Genomic DNA, 15464 nt, shown 5'->3' on the forward strand with positions numbered 1-15464 from the left:
ATTTTCTGTGATTTCTTGAAATCATTTAAGGCGAGTGCTCGGATGGACTCGTGAAGAAGGTCACAGCCGATAGATTGTCAATACCGAGCTCTGCGCTGCCCCTAATGCTCTCATCGCTGAGATGACATAACATTTCCATGGGCGGCCAATGGCGATCGGGCACCAATCTAACGCCGACTCTTGACCTGCAGAAGGGCTAACGGTCTGCCCTTCATTACTGCGCATGTTGTCGCTGATGTAACATGGACATCCACAATACTTCATTAGCACTTAACGTTATCAAACAAGATTTTCAACAACTGATAGCAGCTTGAGGGACAGTAATGTTAACGTCTGTAACAGATATTATGATCCATCGAGATACTGAAGTAAACATCCGTTTGAAATCGCATTACATATCATTTTCGTTAACACTCGTTCAGATGCGGAGTATAATGGTATGAGGCTTGTAATGATCTGAAGTCTACACCTGCCTCAATACACTATGAGTGGCCCAGGGCATGTTGTACACTAAGCATTTCCCTCTTTTCCAGATCCATTCGAGGGTGGTGGGCGAGGGTTTCAGGCCTTCTGATTTTACCATCGTCGTTATTTCACATGATGTATATGCCTTGATATTTTTGCGGTGTACACTCTCGGAATTTGATCAGCAAAATATTACGCCTTTGTTGCAACGTTTCCGCTGAAGTTAGATAAGCATCTCCGTGAGACAACTCAAAAACGATTCGGACGACAGTTTTGCCCATTTTCTACTCCGAAAGTGAATTACATTATTTTACTTACAGTTCTTCAGTTGTGTCTGATATTTGCGTTTCTTAGAAACTGGTTTTGTACGGTAGTTCCATAATTAATCACTCAGGACGCATACTTGTTAATATCTAATGAGCATCATCATATTCATTGAATTAAAGTGAAACGTCTGATCAAAAAAGTAATAAGACTTTTCTCCTATTTATGCACAGTGCATTCCATTTATTTTTAAAGAGAGTCAACTACCAATCATTGCATCATATTCTGTGTTTCACTACAGTTTTCCCGCATTTGCAATTCCCCGTTTATAGTAGCATCAACAGCGAACGACTTCATCGTACGTATGACACTATCCCCCAGAAATACTTACACATATCAAAAATTAATGGCCCTTTATCATACCTCAGCGATCGACCGAGGCGACATTTACTAAGATTTATCCCAGCTAACCATGACATGCCTGGATCTTTCTGCTAGGAAGTCGTCAGTATTCCGTAAGGTCGTATTTTGTTCAATAAGTAACAGTATTTGTCTGTATCAAATATACAATGTTCGTAAGAAGGCGGAAACTGTGTAAAAAAGAGAATGCCGATGTCCTAGCACATAAACGTTTCGTATGATGTGTAGCGTTAACCTAGGGGAACACGTCGGAGTCTGCGCTACGACCGGAAATCTTGTACTATTTTACGAAAAATTGCCGTGGAACTGTAATGAACGTCATGTAACTGTCCATGCCTTTAGAAGATCTCAAAGAAAAGTACATCCATTAAAAATATTCCTTCATACATCTGTAGATAAGTTGCAAACCAAGTTAGATGGAAGGTATACTTCCATGTCAAACTGTTGGCCCTTGCTCTGGTTTCCTAGCCGAATGAGCTTTCTTTAGTTTCGTTTTAAATAGTACATTTTAAGGACATCATTTATTTATTTGCTATTGTCTTTTAGTGCATTATGTAGACACAAGAAAAGACCAAATGTTGCACATGATTTTGTGTGTATTAATGTAACACACAATAGATTTAACAAAAACTTTCAAATGTGTTATTATAACTCAGGAGCATGGCGTTTCAAAAAACTCAACTAAAAGCATCTACCTCAAAATGGAAATAAAAATAATTTATAAATCTATATATTACTCTTTGTCCAACTGGAGCACAGATATATGTCCATCCGAAATGCAGAACGCTCATGTTAGTGTTCTACTCCAATATACCACAACGCTACATCTGGCGATCAGTATGAAGAACTATGACGTCATACCTAAGATAATCGCAGCCCATCGAGAATGATATACATAAACCAAGAAGCTAGCATGCTACAAGTTGCGGTGAGTTTAAACCACGTTCCAATGAAGTACACTATTGTAAGCGGCCGAAGCCTTGTTCAGTTTTATATGTTGAGATAGTGTGAGTTGGTCTGAGTCTGTGGTCATGGTCCACAGTCATGTCGAAAGATGTTGAACCGTTGAGACTCGCTCTCATATAGAAGTCTGAGTATCGTGTATCAGAAATACACTGCTTCGTGTGTCCCTAATTATTGTGAGTAGATTATGATGTGAATAATATGTGCATTTATATACTAGGATGAGATTAGAATAAAAAGATCACGCTTGAAATTGTAGAGAACTGTTAAGCGTAACTGTAGACTTATGCGGGAATGAAATACTTAAGTTTTTCAGAAGGCAAGATCATGTGTGTATAAAAATAAAAAAATATAAAAACAATAAATTTGTTATCTTAGTTTAAAAATTAAAAAAAAACTGACTTAGCTGTATGTTAGCAACACAATATATTCTATTTACTAAGTTTTGAAATATGGCTCTGGTTTATTTTATTTTTGCTCATACGAAGAGCACAATTGAATGTAAATGAACAGGTGATTTTCGTTATTAGCATTTCGAGACAATAATGACACATAAATATTAAATGTTACTTTTTCCCATTAAGCTTAGTTCTGGATAATATGAAAAGAAACAAATTTTAATTATTCGTATTAGTGGTTTTAAATGCAAAAGTTTTATTACTTAATTGCCCATTAGATGTTCATGTTAAAGAGAGCCTTCGGTAAAAATGCTCCTGACATTTATCACATTCCTACAGAAAAATCAATTTTATTGAAGTGTATGTATCAATTTGTGAAAGTATTTGTCAGTTGCATAAGTTTCTGGCTGTGTGGATTTAGAGGATTTAGAAGAAATGTATTTACAAATTGTGAATACGATTAGACAACAGCTGTTCATTTTATTAGTGACACATGAAACCTTGTGCTGGACCAGAGCTCCAACCCAGATTTCCTATCTAACGCGAGTGATCACCTTAACCCCTTTGGTTATCTGTACACACCTCTTGGCCAGATCCAAATCTCCATATGTCATCACGTTCACGGCCCTAATTCCTCATTCATATTATGTGATTCCCACACAGCGGGAGACATTATTATTATCGTTGCTTCAGTCTGTCTTGGCAAGTAATAACATTTTTTGTAATGTCTGTATTTTACAGTGTGTGTATAGTACTATACAATGTCCTTCATAGTACTAGACACATCTTTCGGATATGTATGCATGTCTGAAGGGTATTGTTTATAATTATATGCATAATATAAAATAGAATCATTGAAGAAATTGAGTGAATTTAGTTTTTCATTTAATTTTGTTATGTACCAAAACATTAGCTCATAGACGTTTGCATTGTGAAACTGCAATAACTAGGGCACAGCGATTTAAAATATTATCAGCAGACGCAATATTATCTCTGGCACATGTAATACAAGAATATTCACTAAATAAAAGCACACTGATGAGTAAGGAAAAACTTAACGAGCAATGTATATAAAATCTTCACCACTAAATTAGCCCTGCTGATATGTTTCTGTAACGTATATGTGAAACAACACATTGGTAGTGTTGTCTTGCTGTGTCAAGTAGTCGCTCGCTGACTGAATCCAAAAAAGCTAGCTCTCTGGGCGTTTTGGGTTTATATTGCGCTAAGTCTGTTATGTATACAAAGAACAGTTTATGTGTGTATGCTTGGTTCTCCTGCCAAACCCTCAGATGGATTTCAAACAAATTTGGAACAGAGGCAGCAGGCCTCACGAGGATCAGCATATGGAGTTCAGAACCTCATAGTTCCAATATGATATGGACAGTGAGATATGGGCAAAAATGTGATTTTCCAGCCCCTGGTGTATAGGCTGCCGTGCATCACAAGTATGTTGTGTGGCAACAGTACCGGCCCCCAAAATCAACCTAATTTGCAGAACAGCCTATACGTCAGGGGTAAAAGCCATTTTCCAGTCCTCAACATGCAGGATCTCCTGCCTGTCAGACATGTTGTGATAGTAGTATCAGCCTCCTTCACTGAACTGTGTTGTGTGGGCTACATGGTGTGGTGAGTGTGGCTGGAGACAGATTGAGATGGATAGAGGAGGGGATGGACAGACTGAGAGGAGGAGGAAATGGATGGAGAGATGGTAGGAGGGGGAGATGCATGAGGCAGGTGCCAGGGATAGAGGGGTAGGGGCATTTGGAAAAGGAAATAAGGTAGGCAGAGATCCAAAGAGAGAGGTGGTGGAAAATGTGGTCAGAGGGAGGGAGGAGGAAGATATGGTCATAAAGATGGGGTGGAGGATGTAGGCAAAGAGTGGTGAGGAGGAGATGAAGAGACTGACACAGTGTGGAGAAGGAGACAGATAGAGATGGAAGGATGATGTGGAGAGTCATAGGAAGGAGGAGATGGACACTGAGAAGGGAGAAGGAAGTGTGTTCAAGATATGTATCCAAAACATATGCAGGCCATGCTGTGGGGAGAAAACCAGTTAATAAAATAACTAAAAGCGTATACAACTATTTCTTGCTGTTCTCTGCCAATATATGCCTTTATTTTCTTGCTCGATGTGGCTCCTGTGCCCATTATCTCATTTACCATAACATATTCGACCCTTTTGATCCAACATTGTTTCTTTTTTTTCTTCTGGTAAGCAAGCCTAGTATCACCAGGAGCGCCTCAGTCGGTGTTGTGCTATACGCGCCAGTCAGGTGCAGGAGGATACTTCGTGCTCGCCGAAGATCCTGTGCTGTCTTTACCATACGTTCGATCCGTGGCCTACATTAGCTCATGTGCTGGGTAAGCTGCTCTACACAACATGCACCATAAACTGTATACATACAGTTAGTTTTAATACACACGGCTGAGTAGAGTTATGAACAGCATATCTAGGACATAAAGTATGTAGACGGGAAGTACAGTAATACCCTGAAGCCCCATTCCCCCTCCCCCCCCCCACCACCACTTGAAGTAGCAAACTATGCGATGGCTGGGCTCCCTTTAAGCAGACGCCTGCAGTGTGTAAGGCCGCTGTGGGGACACCCCTGCCGCTGCTGGCCTCACAGGCCTTTGCGTCTGCCAAAGGCGCCGCCAGAGCGCGTCCTACGGCTTCCGCTGCTGCGCCAGTGGCCCTGTGGCCAGGGCAGCCGCCGCTCGTCAGAGCAACGCACTGACTCGCCCCACTTCATCACGAACACCAGGCAAAGCCGGCGAGGCACTCGTCTGGTTTCCTGCGCTACCTCAAGTGGCTCGCAGTTATATCTCTGCTTCCCGTTGCAGCAGCCTTCTTAACAGTTAAAACGTCGACGGTTGACAGTAGCACAACTCAATGTCTCGCCGAGGAGCGAACGAACTTTAAAAAGAATTACAAATTCAAATACATATCGGCAAAAATTGCAAAAAAGTCACAAATATTAAATATCTAAACTCGTCAATAACAGATTACTAGAAATGGATTCCGCAATTACTTACCAGTGCATATCATACAAATATTTGTTTGTCAGCCTCCCCGAACTCTCTTTGCGTCTATTATGCGGCAGTTGTTGATATAGTTTTCTTTAACATTAATTGTTACTTATAAAAATAGTTGTTTTTCATCCCGTTTCGTTAGTCGTACGAAAAGACTACCAATTTGACCACAAGATGTAACCCGACTGTAACAAAATATGTAACAGCTGATCATTTGAGTAAAAGTTATTTCATTTACTTACTTCGTCACATTCGGATAAAATTTCGAGCCCTGGATAAGAATCACCTCCATTATCACTCGGGTAATCGATCTGACTGTTTGTAATACGTATACAACAACGATTTACCACCGGCTTACGAGCAAACAGAAGACTTCGTTTCAGCTTAAGAAGATTGTAGACTACACTTGGAACGCCTGAGATGCAACTGTCAACAAAGTATTTCATTGTTTACTTCCTGATGTGATCCATGGCGCAATTCATATAACTTTCTGAGGTACATTATCTATGGTCACATTAAAACATTCATTTCCGCCATATCTATGACATAGTGATAATGTAAGGGGACCAGCCAGAAGAGATATTTTGACATAAAAAGAAGCACCCATCTACATCGTTGACAGTCATTTGTTCAAAACAGTTAGTCAAGTCCATCGACATGACAGGAATAATATCAGAATAATGCAGGAGAGTCGAAAAAAAAATTTAAACACCAGGAGAAATTCGTGCTTGAACATCATCCTATATGCTAACCCCGCCTTGGCGGCGTGGAACTGCCGGCACGGTAGCTCAGTGTGTTTGATCGAATGGCTGATTGTCCCTGCAACAAAAAAGACTGAATGACGTAATCAACGATGAACTTGCACGGGTGTCATGTGACGTCCGCTCGGACTAATGATGGAGGAAGAAGAAAAAGTGTCTTTCATTAGTTGTCAAAACTTCTTCGCTTCCAGGTTCGTACCAAACCACGGATTAACTTCTGAGCTAAAATCATAAGTAATGGCGGCCGAAGACTTCCGGCATAAGAAGTCACCCTCATTCACCAATGGCCTTGTCGAAGATGACGGAGGAAAGGACAGAGGTTGAGGGCACTCTTTTGCTCTTGGGGTGGGAAACTGCCCCTAAAAGGCGAAAGAACCACCAATGACCAACGGCATGAGGATGCAGGAAGCAATAGAAACTACTGAATTCAATGCAAATACCATGCGTCCGCAAGAAATGTGGTCTGTAATTTATGTGTCATGATGAGATTGGTATTAGCAAAACGTTCTGTACTGGTCCCCCATTCGGATCTCCGGTATTGGACTGCCAAAGGGGAGGTGATCTTGAGTAAAAGATTGATTAACCAACAATAGGATAAAGTTCTACGAGGTGAAGTGTTGACTGTCAGAAATTTAATCGTGGTAGGGGAGCTAGAAAATCTGCAATCGGAATTGTTGAAGGTCGATCTAGATATAGTGGTCACAGGGAAGTGAAATGAAAAGAAGACAAGCTTTTCTGGACAGATAGTATAGGGTAATATCAACATCAGCAGAAAATGGAATAACGTGAGTTCGTCTCGTCATGAATAGGATAGGGAGTGAGTAAATGTGAACGGTTCAGTGATAAGGTTTCTCTCATCAGAATCGACAGCAAATGAACACCGACAACGATAGTTCAGGCAGAAAATGAAGAGCTAGAGAAAGTATAGAAGAAGATTAAACAGGTAATCCAGTACGTAAAAGGAGATGAAAATGTAATAGTTATGGGGGATTGGAATGCGACTGTGGGGGAAGCAGTAGAAGAAAGGGGTACGGGAGAATATGGATTTGGTCATAGGAATGAGGGAAGAGAAAGACTAATTGAGTTCTGCAATAAATTTCAGATGGTAAAAGCGAAAACTCTGATCAGTAATCGCAAGAGGTGGAGGTATACTTGGTAAACGTCAGGAGATACAGGATGATTTCAGTTAAATTACACCATGATCAGACAGAGATTCCGAAATCTGATATTGGATTGTAAAGGGTATCAGTGGCAGATATAGACTCAGGTCACAATCTGGTAATGATGAAGCGTAGACTGAAGTTTATCGGACTAGTCAGGAAGAACCAATGTGCTAAGAAGTGGGATACGGAAATTCTAAGAAATAAATAAATACGCTTTAAATTCTTCAAAGCTATAGATATTCCGATATTGAATAGCTCAGTAGTTCAGTTGAAGAGGAATAGACATTGCTAAAAATGGCAATTACAGAAGTTGGAGACATAAACGTAGATACAAGGAAGGTAACTGTGAACAAACGCCCGCATCGCGTGGTCGTGCGGTAGCGTTCTCGCTTCCCACGCCCGGGGTCCCGGGTTCGATTCCCGGCGGGGTCACGGATTTTCTCTGCCTCGTGATGGCTGGGTGTTGTGTGCTGTCCTTAGGTTAGTTAGCTTTAAGTAGTTCTAAGTTCTAGGGGACTTATGACCACAGCAGTTGAGTCCCATAGTGCTCAGAGCCATTTTTTTTGTGAACAAACTGTGTGTAACAGAATAAATACTTCAGTTAATCGACGAAAGAAGGAACTACAAAAATGTTCAGGGAAATTCAGGAGTACAGAAATACAACACAATTAGGAATGAAACAAATAGGAAGTGCAGGGAAGCTAAGGCGAAATGGCTGCAAGAAAAATGTGAAGATACTGAAAATTAAATAATTGTTGGAAGGACTGACACAGTACATAGAAAAGTCAAAACAATCTTCGGTGAAACTAAAAGAAAGGGCAGGAACATTAAGAGTACAATAGGAATTCCACTGATATATGTGAAGGAAAGAGGGGATGTATGGAAAGAGTGCATCGAGGGCGGCTATGAGGGGGAGGACTTACCCGACGACGTGATAGAGAAAGAAGCAGGTGTAAATAAGGAAGAAATAGGGGATGCAGTATTAAAAGAAGAGCTTTCGAAGACTTAAAATCAAATCAGGCAGAAGGGATAGATAACATTACATCGGAATTTCTAAACTCATTGGCTGAAGTTGAGACAAAATGATTATTCAGGTTGGTGTTTTGATGGTGATATACCATCAGGCTTTTAGAAAAACTACATTCATACAGTTTCCAAGGTTGCAAGAGCCGACAAGTGCGAGAATAATTGCACATTCACGTTAAAAGTTCATGCATCCAAGTTGGTGACAAGAATAATTACAGATGAATGGCAAAGAAAATTGAGACTCTGTTAGATGACGACCAGTTTGGCTTTCGGAAAGGTGAAGCCGGCAGAGGGGCCGTTCTGACGTTGCGGTTGATAATGGAAGCAAGACTGAAGGGAAATCAAGACACGTTCATTGATTTTGTTGACCTGGAAAAGCGCCAATAATAGGGGTAAGCTATGCACAAGACCCAAGAAGGATCGATAGGAATGGACGACTTTCAATGCAGTGCACGGATTAAGAAGGGTGTAAGACAGGAATGTAGTATTTCACCGCTGCTGTTCAATCCATACGTCAAAGAAGCAATGACGGAAATAAAAGAAAGTTTCAAGAGTTGGATCAAAATTAAAGCCGCGCGGAGTGGCCGCGAGGTTAGAGGCGCCATGTCACGAATCGGGCAGCCACTCTCGCCGGAGGTTCGAGTCCTCCCTCGGGCATCAGTGTGTGTGTTGTCCATAGCGTAAGTTAGTTTAAGTAGTGTGTAAGTCTAGGGACCGATGGCCTCAGTAGTTTGGTCCCATAGAAATTCACACACTCAAAATTAAAGATAAAAGAATATGAATGTTAAGATTCGTTTATGAGACTTCTATCCTCAGCGAAAGTGAAGAAAAACTACAAGATCTGTTGATTGGAATGAACAGTCTAACGAGTATAGAATGTGGGTTGAGAGTAAATCGAAGAAGCAGCAGAAATAACAACAGCGAGACATTAACATCATAATTGATGATCACGAAGTAGATGAAACTAAGAAATTCTGATACACAGGCAGAAAATTAACCCATGACGGATGGAGCGAGGAGGACATAAAAAGCAGAGCAGCACTGCAAAAAGGGCATTCCTGGCCAAGGGAAGTCTACTAGTATCAGACGTAGGTCTGCGCAATGCCCTAAATATGTTGCATGTGTCAGTAGTGGTCAGAACCGCGTTCTTTGTGAATGGAAGTGCATTAGGTCGGAGCTACATTAATTTGAACGTGGGCAAGGGTTTGGTGTTCGTATGGCCCTTGCTTCCGTAACTAAAGTAGCCGAATATTTGGTGATCCAGGAGACAGTGTATCGAAGATTTACACCCGTTACAGAGAAAAACCAAAAAGTATTGTGCGCTAAGTCACAACGCGGACGAAAAGTGTGTATTGAGTGATTAAAATGCTCAAATGTGTGCGAAATATAATGGGACTTAACTGCTAAGGTCATCAGTCCCTAAGCTTACACACTACTTAACCTAAATTATCCCAAGGAAAAACACACACACCCATGCCCGAGGGAGGACTCGAACCTCCGCTGGGACCAGCCGCACAGTCCATGACTGCAGCGCCTTAGGCCGCTCGGCTAATCCAACGCGGCGTTGAGTGATCGTGACACGATGTAACTCAAGAGGAATATTCCAAAAAATAAGAGGACGACAGCTGCAAAAGTCACTACAGAGCTGAATACCGCATTCGTGAATCCTATCGGCGCCAAATGAACGCAATGGGAGATCCAGAAGCTGTGAATTTCTAAGCGAACTGAAATTCCAAATCCAGATATTATTCCTGCCGAAGCCGTACAAGCTGGGCTGTGAAGCAATGAAAGAAAGTCATCGGGACGGATGAGTCTTGTTTCACCCTGTTTCCAATTTCTGACCAAGTTACGCCGTCCAAAGCCTGCGGCACATACTGCTTGCTGCCAGGTGGTGGTTTGGTGATGATCTGGATTGCCATATCGTAGTATTCCATGGACTCCAAGGTTATTCTGCAAATTCGTATTACTGCCATCTCACGGTACTGTATTTTTTCCCTACTGCGTTGCAGTACGGCAGGGCCTCTCTCCTCGCAGCTCACATTGTCCAGAACTTGTTTTCTGAGTGCGAAGGGCTACCGCAGCATCTGCCCTAACCACAACGGTCACCAAACATGGTTGTTATTCAGCCTTAGTGCTCTGCTTTGGAGGCAAGGATGTGTGATCGCTATCCACCTCCATCGTCGTTACTTTAACTGACCATTGTTTCGCTGGAAGAATAGTACATGATTCCCGTGGAAACCATGTATAACCTGTATTTACCACATTCTGTGACGATTGGGAGCTGTTTCGAATGCCAACTGTTTTTGTACACGGTATTAGGAATGGAAATGTGTCATTGTTGTTGCTAACACGGTGAAAAATACTTTATTTCTCCCTTCCCTGGTCTCGGACTGCTTAGAGCTGGAGTCTTAATGGAGTCAACGGTTCTTCTTCGTAAAGAGAGAACTGTTAGGTCGATTCCCACGTTGCGCATCCTATGGTGAAAACTCAGCTTTTCGTTGTCAGAGCGATCCTCCCTGTTCGCCGAAATTACAAAAACGTCTTCAGCTACGTACAAAATGGAGTGTTTGTCTCTCACCATACATGTTTCATCGGCTTCTCGTTTCCGTGTTCATAACGATGGTGTATTAGTTACTTCAAGTTACTAAATTAAATCACAGTATCTGGCCTTTTTGAAGATTTCATTCTAGATCTTAATAAGCAGTTACAGTGAAATGTTTACTTTGGAGTTATGGTTTTTGTTCTTTTAAGTTATTTATTATTCACATATTACTATGTAAGGGCAAAATCTGCAAATGTATGAATCTTCGTAGTCTTCCACGGTGCTTCAAAGCAACTAAACATGAAAATTATCACAGAGAGTAAATGTAAGACACGTATCTTAAATAACAGCAATTTTCAACTTGCACCGTGAAGGGAGCTTAGAGCGCTACAGCTGATGTAATTGTCTTAATAAGTTTAATATCACGCACAGCTGTACATACCCCTCATATATTTGACGGGTACAACTGGATCCAATTTTGAACATATGTTAGTGTCAACTTCGACCGTTCACATACTGTGAGCCCTTATAAATGATGTCGCTATAGCTCATGCAAAATGGAAAAAGGCAACTGCTGAGTTATGAAGCAGAAAGTACAAAAGCGCTTTTTTTTCATTTTTATGTCAGTCATTTAATAGGCTTATTTCCTACAGATGGAAATCGTCGTTTACGTTTTCACAACCTTTTGGATTACAAAACCTCTAAGTGAGAAGATAGTGAGACATTAAAAGGGTCACCTAATACATTAAATGATTTTGTGCTTATCTGTTACTGTAGATACAAGTGGTGTTTGAGTGTCGCTGTGTGCGAAGTAGTACACATTGTTCTGAAGTGCTTATCATGGACGTTAGAGTTTAGGCAGCCACTTTGGAATGAACGTAAACAAGTAACTGTCAGCTGCCGACGATCTTACAATTAAAAGTGATGCGCAGTGTCTGGGCTGGCTCACAGCACGAAAAGTGCTGGTAGGACCGCGGCCACAGACAGTGGGAGCGCCACACGGATCGTCCGGAAGTGAGACGCGGTGGCCACTGCCTGTGCGTCGGCAATGTGGTCGTCCGTGGGCGGCGGGGCGGCGCTGTGGGCCAGCATGACCACCACTGAGGCGGAGAGGGCGGCGGTGGCGCGGGAGACGCGCTGCGCCTGGCACAGGACCAGCTGCAGAGCCCGCAGGCCGCGCTGCGCCGTCAGCTGGAAGCCGGGGGCGGCGCCGCCCCACCGCCCTTCGACGCGGCCGCTCTCCTCCCCCAGGAGCCGGGCGGCTACACGGCCCACGCTGTGGCGCGCCAGCCCCCATGCCGCCGCCTCCGCCGCTTCCGCCGCCTCCAGCGCGCCCCCCGCACAGCCGGCGCCCAGCAGCGCCGCCCCCAGGGCCTCGCGCTGCGCGCTGCGCACGGTGTGCAGCACGGCGCGCTGGTCCGCCAGCGCCGCCTCCAGGTCGCGGCGCGCCTCTTCCAGCGCCGCGGAAGCTGCCGCCCCCAGCTGCGACCTGCCGGCCACCTGTCGCGCCGCCCCCAGCGCGTCGTCTACCGCCCTTTCGAGCGCTGTCGTCCTGGCGTTGTCGAGCGACGCCTGGAAGCGCCACAACTCGTCGCGCACGGTGAGCGCGTGACCGGCGCGACCGCAGCAGCCGCCCGCCGAGGTGCACAATCGCCCCCACAGTCGCAGCGCCGCCTCCGCCGCCTCCGCCACCGGCACCTCCAGCAGGCCCACCGGCGTTCGCTGGCGCTGCCACTCCTACAAAAAAGTCCTCGTGTGTCACTCCGTGATGAACTGTGTGTCAGAACTGAAACCTAAATATACAGGGTGTTACAAAAAGGTACGGCCAAACTTTCAGGAAACATTCCTCACACTCAAATAAAGAAAAGATGTTATGTGGAAATGTGTCCGGAAACGCTTAATTTCCATGTTAGAGCTCATTTTAGTTTCGTCAGTATGTACTGTACTTCCTCCACTCACCGCCAGTTGGCCCAATTGAAGGAAGGTAACGTTGACTTCGGTGCTTGTGTTGACATGCGACTCATTGTTCTACAGTATTAGCATCAAGCACATCAGTACGTAGCATCAACAGGTTAGTTTTCATCACGAACGTGGTTTTGCAGTCAGTGCAATGGTTACAAATGCGGAGGTGGCAGATGCCCATTTGATGTATGGATTAGCACGGGGCAATAGCCGTGGCGCGGTACGTTTGTATCGAGACAGATTTCCAGAATGAAGGTGTCCCGACAGGAAGACGTTCGAAGCAATTGATCGGCGTCTTAGGGAGCACGGAGCATTCCAGCCTATGACTCGCGACTGGGGAAGACCTAGAACGACGAGGACACCTGCAATGGACGAGGCAATTCTTCGTGCAGTTGACAACCCTAATGTCAGCGTCAGAGAAGCTGCTGCTGTAAAAGGTAACGTTGACCACGTCACTTATGGAGAGTGCTACGGGAGAACCAGTTGTTTCCGTTCCATGTACAGCGTGTGCAGGCACTATCAGCAGCTGATTGGCCTCCACGGGTACACTTCTGCGAATGGTTCATCCTACAATGTGTCAATCCTCATTTCAGTGCAAATGTTCTCTTTACGGATGAGGCTTCATTCCAACGTGATCAAATTGTAAATTTTCACAATCAACATGTGTGGGCTGACGAGAATCCGCACGCAGTTGTGCAATCACGTCATCAACACAGATTTTCTGTGAACGTTTTGGCAGGCATTGTTGGTGATGTCTTGATTGGGCCCCATGTTCTTCTACCTACGCTCAGTGGAGCACGTTATCATGATTTCACACGGGATACTCTACCTGTGCTGCTAGGACATATGCCTTTACAAGTACGACACAACATGTGGTTCATGCCTGATGGAGCTCCTGCACATTTCAGTCGAAGTGTTCGTACGTTTCTCAACAACAGATTCGGTAACCGATGGATTGGTAGAGGCGGACCAATTCCATGGCCTCCACGCTCTCCTGACCTCAACCCTCTTGACTTTCATTTATGGGGGCATTTGAAAGCTCTTGTCTACGCAACCCCGGTACCAAATGTAGAGATTCTTCGTGCTCGTATTGTGGACGGCTGTCATACAATACGCCATTCTCCAGGGCTGCATCAGCGCATCAGGGATTCCATGCGATAGAGGGTGGATGCATGTATCCTCGCTAACGGAGGACATTTTGAAGATTTCCTGTAACAAAGTGTTTGAAGTCACGCTGGTACGTTCTGTTGCTGTGTGTTTCCATTCCATGATTAATGTGATTTGAAGAGAAGTAATAAAATGAGCTCTAACATGGAAAGTAAGGGTTTTCGGACACATGTCCACATAACATATTTTCTTTCTTTGTGTGTGAGGAATGTTTCCTGAAGTTTGGCAGTACCTTTTTGTAACATCCTGTAGAGTATTAATAAATGTAAACATGGTCCGTAGTATTCTGTAGTGCGATGTTTGTTTATTCGTGCGATTAGCTAATTTCTACTAAGCGCCATTATGAAGCACATTTGTAACATCTGCTTATATGTCGTTTTCGAATCACTCCTAATTACGAGCAAAAAGTATCCATATTTCGTCATTCTACGAAAGGATCCATTGTACAGTGACAACTTTTTAGATCGTGTTCTGAGCTTTACTCTGTGTACAATAACATGGTTACCAATCTCACCAACTGCGACATGATCGCTTACGTATACAAACAGTGATCCAATACTGTCAAATGTTTTTTATTCCAGTCTTTGATCACATGACCGGTTTCAGTCCGTAATGACCATCCTCAGATCTTTTCTACACCATGTCCGAAAGTGATAAGGCCATAATGGCATCGTCAAAACATATAAATATAATGCTGTGCTGATTATATTTGTATGTCTTGACGATGTCATTATGGCCTTATCACTTTAGAACATGGTGTAAAAAAGATCTGAGGATGGTCATTATGGACTGAAACCGGTCATCACCTAAAGAGTTGATATTGTTATCGAAGACTGGAATAAAAAACATGGTTACCAATGTACAAATGCGTCTGATAACGACGCATAGCCGAAATTAGCCAACGGCACGATGAAATAAACATCGCATTGCAGCTTACTGTGGACCATGTTGACGTTTATGTAAGCATCTGGAGGGTGTGGATTCTCACAGATACAAAATCTTAAGTAAACTTGTACTGCAGATATTTCGGACATGGTAGGCACTATTTATATGCAGTTTTCACAGTACTGAATTGTAGGCAATGGCGCCTATTTGCTGCCAATCCACAGACTTTTGACACGTTGATAAGTTCAATTCTCTAGAATATTTACAAATTTTTAAATGGGACGAAATTGACAGTACCCTTAAAGTGCCATACATAAGAATATCAGTGCAGGAAGCTAGTGCGATCAGTTTACGAGTTACCGCGTTGTGAAAATTGTAAACACCAACAGCTGTTCATTCCATCATATTGCTTACA

The 15464-nt window shown here is 43.3% G+C and overlaps 2 protein-coding genes across 2 annotated transcripts in view; one reads left to right on the forward strand and one right to left on the reverse strand.

Moving 5' to 3' along the window:
• The window catches only part of LOC126088406 (uncharacterized), a 992980-nt gene that overhangs the window by 319616 nt on the left and 657900 nt on the right, over positions 1–15464 (forward strand). The window lies entirely within an intron of this gene.
• LOC126190827 (uncharacterized) overlaps positions 11282–15464 on the reverse strand; it is a 104321-nt gene continuing 100138 nt past the window's right edge. The window contains exon 3 of the mRNA XM_049931397.1: positions 11282–12772. Within this exon, the coding sequence (XP_049787354.1) occupies positions 11981–12772 (792 nt within the window). The 3' untranslated portion in view covers positions 11282–11980. The remainder of the gene's footprint in view (positions 12773–15464) is intronic.

This window comes from Schistocerca cancellata, chromosome 6 (genome assembly GCF_023864275.1).
Source record: "Schistocerca cancellata isolate TAMUIC-IGC-003103 chromosome 6, iqSchCanc2.1, whole genome shotgun sequence".
NCBI classification, from domain to species: domain Eukaryota; kingdom Metazoa; phylum Arthropoda; class Insecta; order Orthoptera; family Acrididae; genus Schistocerca; species Schistocerca cancellata.